Below are 14,873 nucleotides of genomic sequence, written 5' to 3' on the forward strand. Positions count from 1 at the left end.
GGTATGATCTCCATGTATAATACATAAGGGGGGATATGATCTCCATGTATAATACATAAGGGGGGGATATGATCTCTATGTATAATACATAAGGGGGGGATATGATCTCCATGTATAATACATAAGGGGGGATATGATCACCATGTATAATACATAAGGGGGATATGATCACCATGTATAATACATAAGGGGGATATGATCTCCATGTATAAATACATAAGGGGGGATATGATCTCCATGTATAATACATAAGGGGGGATATGATCTCCATGTATAATACATAAGGGGGGGATATGATCTCCATGTATAATACATAAGGGGGGATATGATCACCATGTATAATACATAAGGGGGATATGATCTCCATGTATAATACATCAGTGGTGCATATAGTGAACTCGGTGTAGTTATTCACCCTGAGGTCGTCACAGAGGACAAGGGGGCACTCTTTACATCTGGAGGAAAAGAAATTTAAATCTCCAAACACAGAAAGGTTTCTTCACAGTAAGAGCTGTGAAAATGTGGAATAGACTCCCTCAAGAGTTGGTTCTGGCCAGCTCAGTGGATTGCTTCAAAAAAGTCCTGGATTCTTTCTTGGATACACAGAATATGACTGGATACTAACATTTATAGGTAAAGTTGATCCAGGGAATATCCGATTGCCTCTCAGGGGATCAGGAAGGAATTTTTCCCCCTGCAGGAGCAAATTGGATCATGCTTTGCTGCCGTTTTTTTTGCCTTCCTCTGGATCAACTGTGGGTATAGGATTATAACTTTTTTTTTTTCTATGGTTGAACTGGATGGACTTTTGTCTTTTTTCAGCCAGACTAACTATGTAATCTAGAAGCAGCAAACAAAGTATTGCCTGTGACATCTTTGGATTGAAGGCAAAAACTTGTTTTGTTATTTTATCTTGTATGGACTATGCATGTTTAGGTTATTTTTGGGTGAGTACTGCTGTAATCCATAACTAGTTCTCTTCTAGGCACAGGGAGACACTAGAACCCAGGCCCACAATACACTGGGAGCCTTGTCTTTTGACAGATTCCACCTTAAAACCAAGCTATCTAGAACCCTATTTTTCCCCCAGTTTATGAGCCTTTACTGGTCACTGAGTCTCCCACACTGTACTGCTAATTTAGAGAAAAAGCCACTCAGGTTTGAGGCGTGGTTTGTTTGATCACCTGATGGGTTCCCTTTGTGTGATTGTCATATATTGTAAGGTGCAGATAAATGATTCCGTAAAGAAGAAAATTAAGGGCAAACTAAAAGCTAATGTACACAACTACATTGAAAAGTAGAAGAGATTATTTACCAGCCTCCCAACTAGTTTCTGGGATCCAATGGTGCTGCCCACATCCTTCATATTGCAAGCGGCATGGAAGATCAGGTGTCGTAATCCATCCAAACCTTCAAGTGTCCTGCAGGAGAGCTCACTGGCAAACAGAATACATCAATATGTTTAATTCTACACTTCTAAAAGGGAGAGCAAAATTTCACAGAAATCGTTGTTTCTGCATTCAAAAACATTGACTTTCATCTATAAATTCTATTGAAAAACCAATGGACACTCATTCAAGGATCACAAGGTGGCTGTAGATTTTGGTAAGTCACCTAAGGGCTTGTTCACACGTGAGGTGTGTCAGTACCCTGCATTTATGCGGCATTTATTCAGCATTTCTAAAGCCTTATAATGGCCCGTCAATGCCTGCCATGAATATTACAATCACAGTGCTGTTCACACAGAAACGGTAGCGTTGTGTCGTGTTGAAAATTAAGAAGCATATGATTTTCATGAGTTATCAACACTTGTCAACTGCTTCCATTAATTTCAAAGGTGATGTCCTATAACCACACCTTAACAGCACCTACAGCATTCAAGCTGCAATCACACCTTAGCGTCATGTTTTTAAGGGTTTTTTTTTGGGTGCTTTGACCTGTGTTTTTGTACAGAGTTTTTAAAATGTTGAGCTCTGACATTTTTTTATTAGCCAATAGAAAAAAATATAATCTTTTCTCTGTTTTTCAGTTTTTTCATCAGCTTTTCTTTATTATTTTTTATTTATTAATTTGTGTTTATATTTTTTGTTAGGGTTAGAGGCTAGGCTTAGGGGTTAAGATTTATAGTTATGGGTTAACTAAACATTTATTATTAAAGTATTAAATTAAATAACAAGCAATAATACATTTATTATTTATGAATTTTTGTTTTTTATTTCTTTGTTAGGGGTTAGGAATAAGGTTTATGTTGTAAGGGTTACAGTTAGGTGTAAGGGTATGGGATATATATATAGAATTAAATTTTTCTATGAATTAATTTTTTTTGGTTAGGGTTAAAGGTTAATTGATTTTATTTTTTATTAATTCATTTACTTTTGGTTAGGGGTAGGTGGTTATATTTATTTATTTTGTAAGGATTGGGGATTCATTAATTATAATATTTATTTTTATACAAATTATATATATATATATATATACACACACTATATATATATATATATATATATATATATTAATTATAATATTTATTATTTATTTTTTATATATATATATATATATATATATATATATATATACACACACACACACACACACACACACACTATATATATAGAGAGAGAGAGAGAGAGAAGAAAACACATAAATCTGCCCAAATTGAGCCACAAAAGTAGCTCCAAAACGTTTTTGAACTTCAGGCGACTTGGGAGTGGAGATGAGAATAATCTCTATAGATCTAAAATTTGTAGGTGCCCAGGTTTGCTGACCCGCCATCCCAGAGCATCAGAGTGCAATGCAGATAGACTATTTGTAAAGTTGGAGGTGTAGTAGGGAGCAGGAGCTGCATAAGATGCATCCTCTGCAGCGCTGGCTCCTTTCCCTTGCGGAGTGATACCAACAACTGCACTCCTCCTCCCATCCTGGCTAGCGGTCTCCAGGATGGTGCCAGCAGCAGGAAAGAAGAGATCTTCGGGTGAAGCAATACACTGGGCATAATAGTATAGGGCTGTTTTCATGCTGATGTGCTGCGGTTTACCCACCCCGCGGGTGCAGTGCAATGTTCCTGCAGATCTGCTGCACTTAGCCAGAGACTTCTATTATATCCTACGGGTTAGGTGCACTTTATGAAAGCTAACCAAAAAGTCCTGAATGCACTGGCATTGTGTACACAGTAGCATTTGCATAGGCAGAGCAGAGTAGGACTGGCCAGAGAGGGATTACATTTTACTTTGACGCAGTTGGCCAGCTTAAGCATGTATTGCAATATGTGTGAACCAAATATCCCTATTCTTTATTGCAAAGTCTGCTGGAAACGGTATATACCAGTGTGAAGAGGGTCCTGCAGAATTTCTAGTGCCAAAATAATGTGTCACTGCACAGCCAAAAAAAAAAAAAAGTGTTAAAAGTATATATACTAAGCAGCTGAACACAAAAGAATTAAAGGATAAGTTCCTTTGGGAACATGTTACATGTCCTACCCGTTTTTAAGGGTGGAACATGTAACATGTTCTCAATGCTGCAGCAACCACCCGACCCCCCCACCCTCCCTGTGACAACAGTAAGGGGAGAAGTTCCCCATACTAGCTATCACTTTTTGAATACAGCATGGCCCTGCGGGGTTCCACCCACGCGGCACGTCATTGATTCACAGAGTTCTGTAAATTAATGAACTACAAGTCCCAGACAGCCTTAGCGGCTGTTGGCTTGTAGTTCCCAATGAACTACCACAGTGCTGTGGAGCACCATGGTTGTTCATTGATTCTTCCTGTCAGTATATCTGCTTGCTCGTAAATCCCATACGGGCAAGAAGATATACTGACAGATCTACAGGAGACCTGCATGGTACCAGGGATCTACTGATCGCTGGTGCAATGGTTTACAGGCTCCTACAACCAAGAATAATAAATGCACATATTTTTACCTGCAAAAACTTGTGGTTGACCTACTTTCTGGTTGGCCACTTATGATTGGTGGTGTGCAGTGACACCTTCCTGGCAGAACAGATATAAAGATGACTGTGTAGCACTAGAAGTGAGACTTCCTAAACCTAAATGTGTTCATATTTACACATTAAACTAACATTTTTCAACAGAAATATACATGATGAAGCCCCACCTAAGGAGTAATGTGTAAGGTAGAGAACGTCATCGTGCCTGTCAGTAACACTAGGAAAGCAGCTGCTATACTTGTTATGAAGGAAAGAAGGTTCGCCGGCCACCCGATGCATTCTAAAAGTGATATATTGTGATTTTAATATGAGCATACACTCCCTTTTTGCACAAAAATAATAAATGCACATTTTTTTGCAGGTAAAAAAATGTGCATTTATTATTTTTGATTGCATGAGCCTGTAAAGCATTGCACCAGCGATCAGTAGATCACTGGTGGCATGCAGGTCTTCTGCAGATCTGTCAGCATACAGAATGTATGAGCAAGCTGATATACTGACAGGAAAATTCAATGAAAATTTATTGAAAACTACAAGCCGACAGCCGTTACTTTTCATTCACGGAACTCTGTGAATAAATGACGCGGCCATGTGAGCGGAGCCCCGCATGGTCACTCTGTTTTCAAATCTGACAGATAGTAAGGGGAACCTCTCCCTGTACTACAGTCAGAGGGAGGGGGGAGCAGCAGCTGCAGCATTAGCAACATGCTACATGTTCCACCCTAAAAACGGGTAGAACATGTAACATGTGCTCAAAGGGGAACTTATCCTTTAAAGTATCCAGAGGTGTTGTTACGCATACAAAAAAAAAAACAGATCTGACAACAAGTCACCAAGCTGGTATTTTCCTTAAACTAGGAAAAATTGTCCTCCAGGGAGCAGAAGAACAATAATGAGTATTTGTTTTTCATTTTATATAATTATTGTAAAGCGCTGAGCAAACTGTTGGCGCTATATCAATCCTGTATAATAATAATTATAATAATAATTAAAATTCTAAATAAACATGTAGAGGAGATACATCTAAATAAATGGAAATACCTTAACTAGTTGCCGACCGCAGATAGCCGAATGACGGCTAAACTGCGGCCGGCCAGTTCTGAGTGGACGTCATATGACGTCCTCCCAGAACGCGCTCTCCTGCGCGCCCCAGGGGGCGCGCACCCAGCGATCTCCGTGATCGCTGTGTCCTACGGACACAGCTGATCATGTGATGTGGTAAAAGGCCAATCATACCGGCCTTTTACCACGTGATCAGCGGTGTCCAATGACACGCTGATCACAGGGAAATGCAAGTGCCGGTTCTCGGCTGCACTTTCCTCACGCTGTCAGATCGTGAGGAAAGTACTGCCGAAAACCGGCAGTTGTCAGAGCGGGGATCGGCACCGATCATCAGGGCACTGATGATCAGTGCCCTGATGATTGGTGCCCAGCAATGCCACCCGCAAGTTCCGGCCACCTGTGCCCATCAGTGCGCCCACTAGCTCCGCCCACCTGTGCCCAGCAGATCACCCACCTGTGCCCAGCAGATCACCCACCTGTGCCACTCTGCAGTGTCACACTACCTGTGCCCAGAAGTGCCACCCACCTGTGCCCAGCAGTGCACCCACCTGTGCCACTCTGCAGTGTCACACACCTGTGCCCAGAAGTGCCACCTACCTGTGCCCAGCAGTGCCACCCACCAGTGCCCACCAGTGCCACCCACCTGTGCCCACCCACCAGTGCAGCCCACCAGTGCCACCCACCAGTGCAGCCCAGCAGTGCTGCCAGTCAGTGCCACCAGTCAGTGCCCAGGGGTTGTGCCAGTCAGTGTCGCCAGTCAGTGCCCAGCAGTGATGCCAGTCAGTGCCGTCTATCAGTACCCATCATCAGTGTCACCTATCAGTGCCGCCTATCAGTGCTGCATATTAGTGCCGCCTATCCGTGACACCTCATTAGTGCTGTCTATCAGTGCCGCCTATCCGTGCCACCTCATTAGTACTGCCTATCAGTGCCCTTTAGTGCTGCCTATCAGTGCCCATCAGTGCTGCCTCATCAACGCACATCAGTGAAGGAGAAAAAATACCTGTTTGAAAAATTTTATAATAGAAACAAAGAAACTTTTTTTTTTCAAATTTTTTGCAATTTTTTAATTTATAGCGCAAAAAGTAAAGCGCCCAGTGGCGATTAAATACCACCAAAAGAAAGCTCTATTTGTGAGAAAAAAATGATCAAAATTTCATATGGGTACAATGTTGCATGACCGCGCAATTGTCAATCAAAGTGCGGCAGCGCTGAAAGCTGAAAATTGGCCTGGTAAGGAAAGGGGTATAAGTGCCTGGTAGGCAAGTGGATAAACAGCGCTCTTTATGGTATTTCCATATATTTATATGTATTTCAATTTGTTTAAAACAGCAGCTCTAATCACATATCTCATTATTAAGTAATTTCATTATAAATATATCACATTTTGGCATGCTGATATAAGCTATTAATTCATTAACTAATTTGTCAGTTCATTACTGATAAATTGATATTGATATATTTTAGCTTATACAGAAATGCAGAGGAGATCATTTCCTCTATATCACTTCCCCTTTAAGCTCTTCCAACTAGAAAAGCAATGCTTCCAAGGGCATTTATCGAGCATCCTTGAAGCAAGCGCTTTCAACGCTTCATATACACAATGAAAACACGTCATAAATGCCACAGGAGCGTTAATGAGCATTGCTTTGTTCTGCATACTCAACACATGTGTGAATGAGCCCTAATGGTCTGTTATATTTCTCAAGGTGTCATCGGCTCACTTGCTTGCTCTGCACACCTGCTGTGACCATGATAAGGAGGTTCTCATGCCCCCTGCTAAATGGGCAGGAGCCCCGAAAAATTCCAAGGAACAGAGTATGGGAGTATGTCTAGGACAGTGGTGGGCAACCTTTTTTTTCAACTGAGCCAAATCTCGCCAAAACCACGATTGAAATTTATTTTGAGAGCCACAGTTTTAAAACTGAAAATACATAGGATGATACACTGTTTTTAGTTTCAATAAGTTTTTATAGTAATTCATCCCCCATATAGTAATTCATCCCCCATATAGTAATTCATCCCCCATATAGTAATTCATCCCCCATATAGTAATTCAACCCCCATAGTAATTCATCCCCCATATAGTAATTCATCCCCCATAGTAATTCATCCCCCCTATAGTAATTCATCCCCCATATAGTAATTCATCCCCCCTATAGTAATTCACCCCCCATATTAATTCATCCCTCATATAGTAGTAGTAAGTAGCAAGTAGTAAGCCAAGTCCCCCCTGTGTCAATTCACTTACCTTTGCTCCGCGCGTTCCTCTCGCCGTGTTCCCGCGCCGTTCCGGTCTTCAGGGCGGACTGTGAGAGGAGCCTAGCTCCTCTCACGTTCATCACGCTGCCCCGCCTACACACATCCTGACAGCCAATCACTGGCTATCAGGATGTGAGTGGTAGCGAGACTGGCCAATCATTGCATTTGAGCGCGCTGCCCTGGCTGTTTTTTTTTTTTTGGATCACGCTGCAGAGTCCCTGCCGCCCGAGAGGAGGGAGGGGAGCGGGCGCCCGGCACACAAGAGCCGCATTAAAGCGTGTAAAGAGCCGCATGTGGCTCGCGAGCCGCGGCTTGCCGACCACTGGTCTAGGAGATCTTGCTTTGAGAATCTAAGACTGACACCGTCCATCAGGTTCCACCTATAACTAGAACAATACTTTTGGGTGGCTTAACCCCCTAGTGACAAAGGGTAAAACAAATGTTAATGCCTGAACACAATTTTGCAACTTTGAACTAGTAAAACCGTACATATCACAACCACTTTGTGCATTCAGTTGGCTTATACCGCGTTTGTTTCAGGATAAATAGGGCTTTCATTTGGTGGTAAATGGTAATAGATAGCTCCTGATTTTTTTTTATTATCAAAGGAAGGCTGTCCAAAAACAGTAAATTAAAAATTATTTTTTTACATGTAGCTGTATATTTCTAGTTACTATCATAACCTGCCACTATAGAACAACCAAAAATAAATTCTCCTGCCCCTGATGATTGCAGCGATACTACGTATGTGTATGTTAGTTGTTTGTACCCGTAGTACAGCCCAGAAACAATAGTGCACATTTTGCTTATTTAATTCTACCTAAAACATACTGACACTGACACCAACTTAAAAATGCTTTTTTTAAATAAAAAAAAAAAACTAAAAAAACTAAAAAATACCATTACTTTTGATCCCGAACTTTGACCCTTACTTGAACTAAACACTAACCATGACATTGACCTAGATCAAACCTTGATCTAGCCATTCTCTGTAAAACCTAGAGCTGCACTCTTTGCATTAAGGTAAAAAAAAACTTAATAGTGGATTCTTCCCCAGCCCCCCCCCCCCCATATACCCACCTGAACCCGATCATGGTCCAGCACTGTGCATGTCTGCAGCAGCCCTTCTCCCCTCTCCTGGCTGCTGTCAGTCAAAACCTGTCAGCAGAGAGCAGGAGGCAGGGATGAGCCGGGCTGTATTTCTGAATAGACACAGAGCCTGGCTGAGGATTGAGCACACATGAGTGCCCCCATGGGAAGCAGCTTGCTATGTCAGCACTCAGCGGGGAAAAGGAGTCAGCAGCGCCAGTGGGGGAACCGAGAAGAGGAGGGGTTGCTTTGTGCAAAACCATTACATAGAGCAGGTAAGTATGACATTTTGTTCAATTTTTTTATTTACTAACACTTTACAATTGCTTTGCAATCACTTGAACAGAAAAAAATGAAAACCCCTTACACCCTCCCCACCCTCTATGTCCCCATTGTTCCTACCTTCCTGAGCTGTCAGTGCCCATGCAGTTGGTGAAGGGGTCTGGGGATTTCAAATCCCTGCTCTTCTCTCTTCCTGAAGAGCTTCTATGATGGATAGAGCAATTCTGTGTGCTGGCACTAACCAACCAAATTTTCTCTAATCCCTCCCAGAAGCCCTGCAGAAAGGAAGAGGAAGTGGGGATTTCACATCCCTGAGTCAACACACTGGCTGTCTGAGCACTGACAGTTCATAACCCACATAGGTAGGTAGAGTGGGGACCGGGGGATGGGGAGGGTGTACGGTGTTAGTTTTCTTTCTCATTTTTTTCTGAAAATCCAAACTTACACTTTAAGACAATGAACAGGGCAAAAAAACACCAGATAATACTCACTGTAAGTGTTTGATGGTTATATCTGGAAAGCCTGTGGCCCTAGACCCTGATGGAGAACGGCAAAGAGCCAACACATAAGCACGGAGGGTGGCTATTCTTTCCAAACGGAACTTGGTCTCTATGAAGTCTAGGTGAGTTCCCACCACTAAAACCACAGCATTTGGTGCTTTTGCCTGAAAAAAAACCCATAAACAATAGTAAATCCATGTGAGTCACCACCAAAGTACGGTTGGGCGCAGTACAGGTGCTAGATAAGATAGGCTGAGGCCTTGGGAGATAAACGTGTCACTATAACAGTTAAATATTCATACAAATGTTCATATGCAATTCTGAAAAAATCTTTTGTCAGAGCATTCGAAGATGACATAATAGAGTCAATGAATTTCATTCAAAAGCCCTTAAAAATGTATGTTTAGATTTTTAATGTTTGCCTTAAGATCATTACACTAGTATACAGATACAGTACAAGCAATTTCTGTGGACCGATGATGACATTAAGGATTCATGTACACAGGTGCTTCGGCCTATCATTTTAGGTACCTAAGAGGCACTAGTGCAGTGTCCAGCTCCACCGCCAGCAGCCTGTCAACATCTATGACAGTCTGAAAAACATGGTAGCTGGATGCTGTACTGAACGGTTTCATATTAGGAACCTATGCATTCAAAGATGTAAGCTCTGAATGCAAGAATTCTGCATTCACAGCCTATGCCCCGGAATGCAATCCCAACCACGGCACCACCTGCCTGGAGTTTGCATGTTCTCCCTGTGCCTGCGTGGGTTTCCTCCTGGTACTCTGGTTTCCTCCCACACTCCAAAGACATGCTGGTAGGTGAATTATCTCCTGTCTCAATTGTCCCTAGTATGTGTATGTATGAATGTAAGTTAGGGACCTTAGATTGTACACCCCTTGAGGGTTAGGGACTGATGTGAATGTACAATATATATGTAAAGTTGCGTAAATTGATGGCGCTATATAAGTACCTGTAATAATAAATAAAAATAAATAAAGAGCACAATTTAGAGCTTCCCTGAAATTCTTCATTACAATGACCCCACTAATCTCTACTTGTATAATATTCTTATCATCATCAACATAAAGGAGGCAGAACGCAAGAATGCCACATTCAGCAGAATATCGTCTCACCTCGATATTGAGAAGCCAGTACTGGAGATTGGACACGGCCTCCTCCCCCAGGGCCAGGTTCCACACCACGACGTACAAGGCCTTGTCTGTAAGGAAGCACTGGTTCACTGCTGCCACTGCAGCGGAGCCTCCCATGTCCCATACATGGAACTGCACAGAATCGACCTACTTAAGCAACAGAGGAAAATGCAGAATGGAACAGTGAGTGGAACGCTAAATCACTGCAGATCGATTGCTCAAAAAATCTTTTATATGTAGCAAAACATGAGTCCACTTTTGATAAGAAACCACCGACAACAATATTTTTACTTATCTGTAAGGGGAGATTCTTAACCACTTCCTGTCCGGACACTTTCACCCCCTTCCTGTCCAGGCCAATTTTCAGCTTTCAGCGCTATCACACTTTGAATGACAATTGCGCAGTCATGCAACACTGTACCCATAGGAATTTTTTACCATTTTTTTTGAGACAGATAAAACTTTATTTTGGTGGTATTTAATCAACCCTGGGATTTTTATTTTTTTTGCTATGCAAATGAAAATGTCTAAAAATTTTGAAAAAAAGTGTTTTTCTTATAAAATTTTGCAAATAAAATAATATTTCAGCATAAATCTTGGCCAAAATTTATTCCGTTATCTTTTTAGTTAAAACAAAATAAGCCAAATTAGTTTATAACCAAAAATTATAATTTTTAAACTTTTTTTTTTTTACATTTTTTTTTTTTTTTTTATATTATTATTTTATTTATTTATTTATTTTTTACATACTGTCACCCTAGCAGTACAGCGTCACCATGGTGACACTGTACTACTTTTGGGGGGTGATGAAGATATATATATATTTTTTTTTACACTGATTGCTTTTACACCCATATAGGATGTAAAAGCAATCATTTCTCCTTCTTTCTGTCTGCATTCTTGCAGCCATTGAGAACTACTGAGTGAGCTGTGATTGGTCACAGCTTGTCACATGGTACAAGGCTGCTGTGAATAGCCTTGTACCATGTGACCTCTATGATCATTCACAGATTTCACACGTAGTAAGCAATGATGTCAGAAGTGACATCTTGCTTACTACTTTGCATGTGATCACTGATTGGCCAATCAGTGATCACTGATTGGCCAATCAGTGATCACATGATCAGGACCTCATACAGAGGTCTCGTCCGACGATCGGTGTTTCACTGTGTCCGGAGGACACAGCGGGCACTGGATCGTGGTGCTGCGCACTCCCGGGGAGCGCACATAAGCAGGGTGCGGGGAGGCCGTTTATAAACGGCCACCCGACCCTGCACTGCCACCGTCCGGCCGTTTATATACAACGGCCGGACGGGAGGTGGTTAACAAAGGACCACAAACATAAGGAGCTTTCTTTCCAATGTACCATGAGCAATTATTAGCAGGGGAGACCTGAAAGCTATTTCAAGGATTCCTCCAAGTTAAAGTGGTTGCAAACCCTCACATATACCCAGTGAAGTGGCTGGCCTCAGGTGATACGCAGAGATGAAAAAGCCTCCTATATAAGTTGTACCTGTTTATCTACAGTCTTCTCTTCTCTACAGCCATTCAAACTTCAGAATTTATACAGTTTGTCCAAGCTTTCAGGAAGCAGGGGGTGGACAGCTGAAGTTACACTCTGCAGAGCTCATTGAAAGCTGATTGGAGGGAAGGGACAGTTCCCTCCAATGTCACCTTTTTATCTCTTGGTGTCAGGAAAACATAACTGAAGTGAGGAACAAGGCATCAGAAAGAAATGATACTTAGTGCTCTGGATTGAGGCAAGTACACACTATAGAGGTTTATACTTTGTTCATGTTTCATGTCTGAGGTTTACAACCATTTTATCTGTAAGGGGAGATTCTTAAAGGACCACAAACATAAGGAGCTTTCTTTCCAATGTAAATTATTAGCAGGGGTTCATAAGACCTGAAAGCTATTTCAAGGATTCCTCCAAGTTAAAGTGGTTGCAAACCCTCACATATACCCAGTGAAGTGGCTGGCCTCAGGTGATACGCAGAGATGAAAAAGCCTCCTATATAAGTTGTACCTGTTTATCTACAGTCTTCTCTTCTCTACAGCCATTCAAACTTCAAAATTTATACAGTTTGTCCAAGCTTTCAGGAAGCAGGGGGTGGACAGCTGAAGTTACACTCTGCAGAGCTCATTGAAAGCTGATTGGAGGGAAGGGACAGTTCCCTCCAATGTCACCTTTTTATCTCTTGGTGTCAGGAAAACATAACTGAAGTGAGGAACAAGGCATCAGAAAGAAATGATACTTAGTGCTCTGGATTGAGGCAAGTACACACTATAGAGGTTTATACTTTGTTCATGTTTCATGTCTGAGGTTTACAACCATTTTATCTGTAAGGGGAGATTCTTAAAGGACCACAAACATAAGGAGCTTTCTTTCCAATGTAAATTATTAGCAGGGGTTCATAAGACCTGAAAGCTATTTCAAGGATTCCTCCAAGTTAAAGTGGTTGTAAACCCTTACATATACCCAGTGAAGTGGCTGACCTCAGGTGATACAAATCCTCCTATATAAGTTGTACCTGTTTACCTATAGTCGTCTCTTCTCTACAGCCATTCAAACTTCAGAATTTAATCAGTTTGTCCAAGCTTTCAGAAGCTTTAAAGAGCTTAAAAAAAGCGCCGATCTCGGCTAATCACATGCAATACCTGAAGGGCACTGGGGGCTATATACCAACTTATGTTTACTACACTGTAATGACTTTTTTTCAGTGCTGTGCAATGAGAAATATGGGTTACTGAACATTAAAAAACACTTAGTTCTAACAAGAATAAATATTCTAATTTGAGAATAGGAGCATTCCAAATCTTCCTGCATTACCAGTGTTACCTTAGGGCTCGTTTACACCATATGTGCATGAAAACTGATGGGAAAACCATGCAAATCACGTTAACATCAGTTTTTATGCCTGTCATAGTGAGTTTTTATGCACATTGACATCAGCACAGCAGTTATGTGTCCTGTTTAAACCAGTTGATGTTATTTCAGTTTTCTGAGCAGATTGCTGCAAACATCCCTTGTGATAGAAATAAGCAGTGACAGGTCCTCTTTATGGAGAGATCTGGTGTCAATAAGACCCCACATCTCTCCTCTACAATGTAAAGCATTAGATAATAAAAAAAAAAAAGTATGGTTCTAGTGCTTTTAAAAAAACAAAACAAAAAGTCCTTGTTTACATGGCGCCGGAACCAGAAGTGACGTAATGACGTTGCTCTGGTCCACCAAGGGCAAAGAGATGAGTGGAGGCCATCTTTCCTTCACTGATCTCTATGCCAAGCTGCTGGGATCGTTGAAATGGGTTCTCAGGTAAGCCTCAGAACCACCAGGCGGGGCTATTTTTGGTACCTGTATCGGTGCCTATTTTCATATCAGCCAAAAGCCGATAGGGGAGTTTTCAGCAAAAGCGTTTTGGCCGCCAAAATTTTGGTGCATCCCTAATATAAACAACTAACATATACATATGTGGTATAGCTGCAATTGTCAGGAGCAGGAGAATTTATTATGGGTTGTTCTTTGGTCATAGGTTATGGTAGCGGCAAGAAATATACAGCTAAATTAAAAAAAAAGGTACAAGAATGTTTTTTTTTTTTTTTAACCATGCCTTTCCCGCTGTTAATGCAATTTAGTCACATCCACTGTTCACCGCAGGGCGCTACACCTGCCGCACTACTACTCTCCTTGGGGCACCCAAAGATGTCTTCTGTCTTATTTTGTGCAAAAGGTGGATACGCATAGCCTTTCCTCTACATTTGTATCGGGTTTTCAATAAAAATAAATTCAGATCGCAACAATGACTCATAACTGGTTACAATAAAGTACCACTTTATGTGCTCTTTCACTGCTTTAACCACATGCCACCTAGCCACTGTAGAAATATGGCGGCAGGGCGGCACGGGCAGGCAAAACCATGTTTTAAAACGTGTGTTTTTAAAACAGGTAGGGGGCAGCCGCGGATATCAGTCGCCGGGTCACATCCGGTCGTTACCGGCTATATCCCAGCGATCGGCGGCAATCGCTGACAGAGAGCACAGCTGCAGTAGCTGTGCTTTCTGTCAGTTCCCTGACAGCTCCAGGACACGCTGATCAGGACGGAAGAGTTTCTCTCCCCCGATCAGCAGTGTTCCCTGCAGTACACACCCCCGCCCCCTAGTAAAACACTCCCCTCACACAGTTAATCCTTTCCCTGAATAATAAACTTAACCCCTTCCTCCCCAGTGCCATTAGTACAGTGTCAGTGTTTTTTTTTTGCACTGATTACTGTATTGGTGTCACTGGGGATGTCAGTGACCCCAAGTCAGTACCCCCCAATGTCAGAGTGTCCGCTGCAGTCCTGCCATAAGTCGCTGATCACCGCCATAAGTCGCTGATCGCCGCCATAAGTCACTGGTCGCCGCCATTATTAGTATAAAAAAAAAAAACTAAAAATCCCAGTATCTTTCCCGCCATTTGTAAACGCTATAACTTTCACGTAAACCAATTAATTTACACGTATTGGGTTTTTTTTTTTAGCAAAGACATGTCGCAGAATGCATTTTGGCAGAAATGTATGACTAAATTTGATTTTT

At 41.8% G+C, this 14,873-nt stretch overlaps 1 protein-coding gene across 2 annotated transcripts in view; it reads right to left on the reverse strand.

Moving 5' to 3' along the window:
• LRRK1 (leucine rich repeat kinase 1) overlaps nt 1-14,873 on the reverse strand; it is a 325,566-nt gene that overhangs the window by 97,462 nt on the left and 213,231 nt on the right. For both annotated transcript variants that reach the window (XM_089655524.1, XM_089655525.1), the window contains 3 exons: nt 10,278-10,442; nt 9,133-9,305; nt 1,316-1,436 (listed from right to left, as the gene is read on the reverse strand). In XM_089655524.1, the coding sequence (XP_089511650.1) occupies nt 1,316-1,436; nt 9,133-9,305; nt 10,278-10,442 (459 nt within the window). The remainder of the gene's footprint in view (nt 1-1,315; nt 1,437-9,132; nt 9,306-10,277; nt 10,443-14,873) is intronic.

This window comes from Staurois parvus, unplaced genomic scaffold, assembly GCF_062004578.1.
Source record: "Staurois parvus isolate SC_StPar_1 unplaced genomic scaffold, SC_StPar_1.0 ptg000845l, whole genome shotgun sequence".
NCBI lineage: Eukaryota > Metazoa > Chordata > Amphibia > Anura > Ranidae > Staurois > Staurois parvus.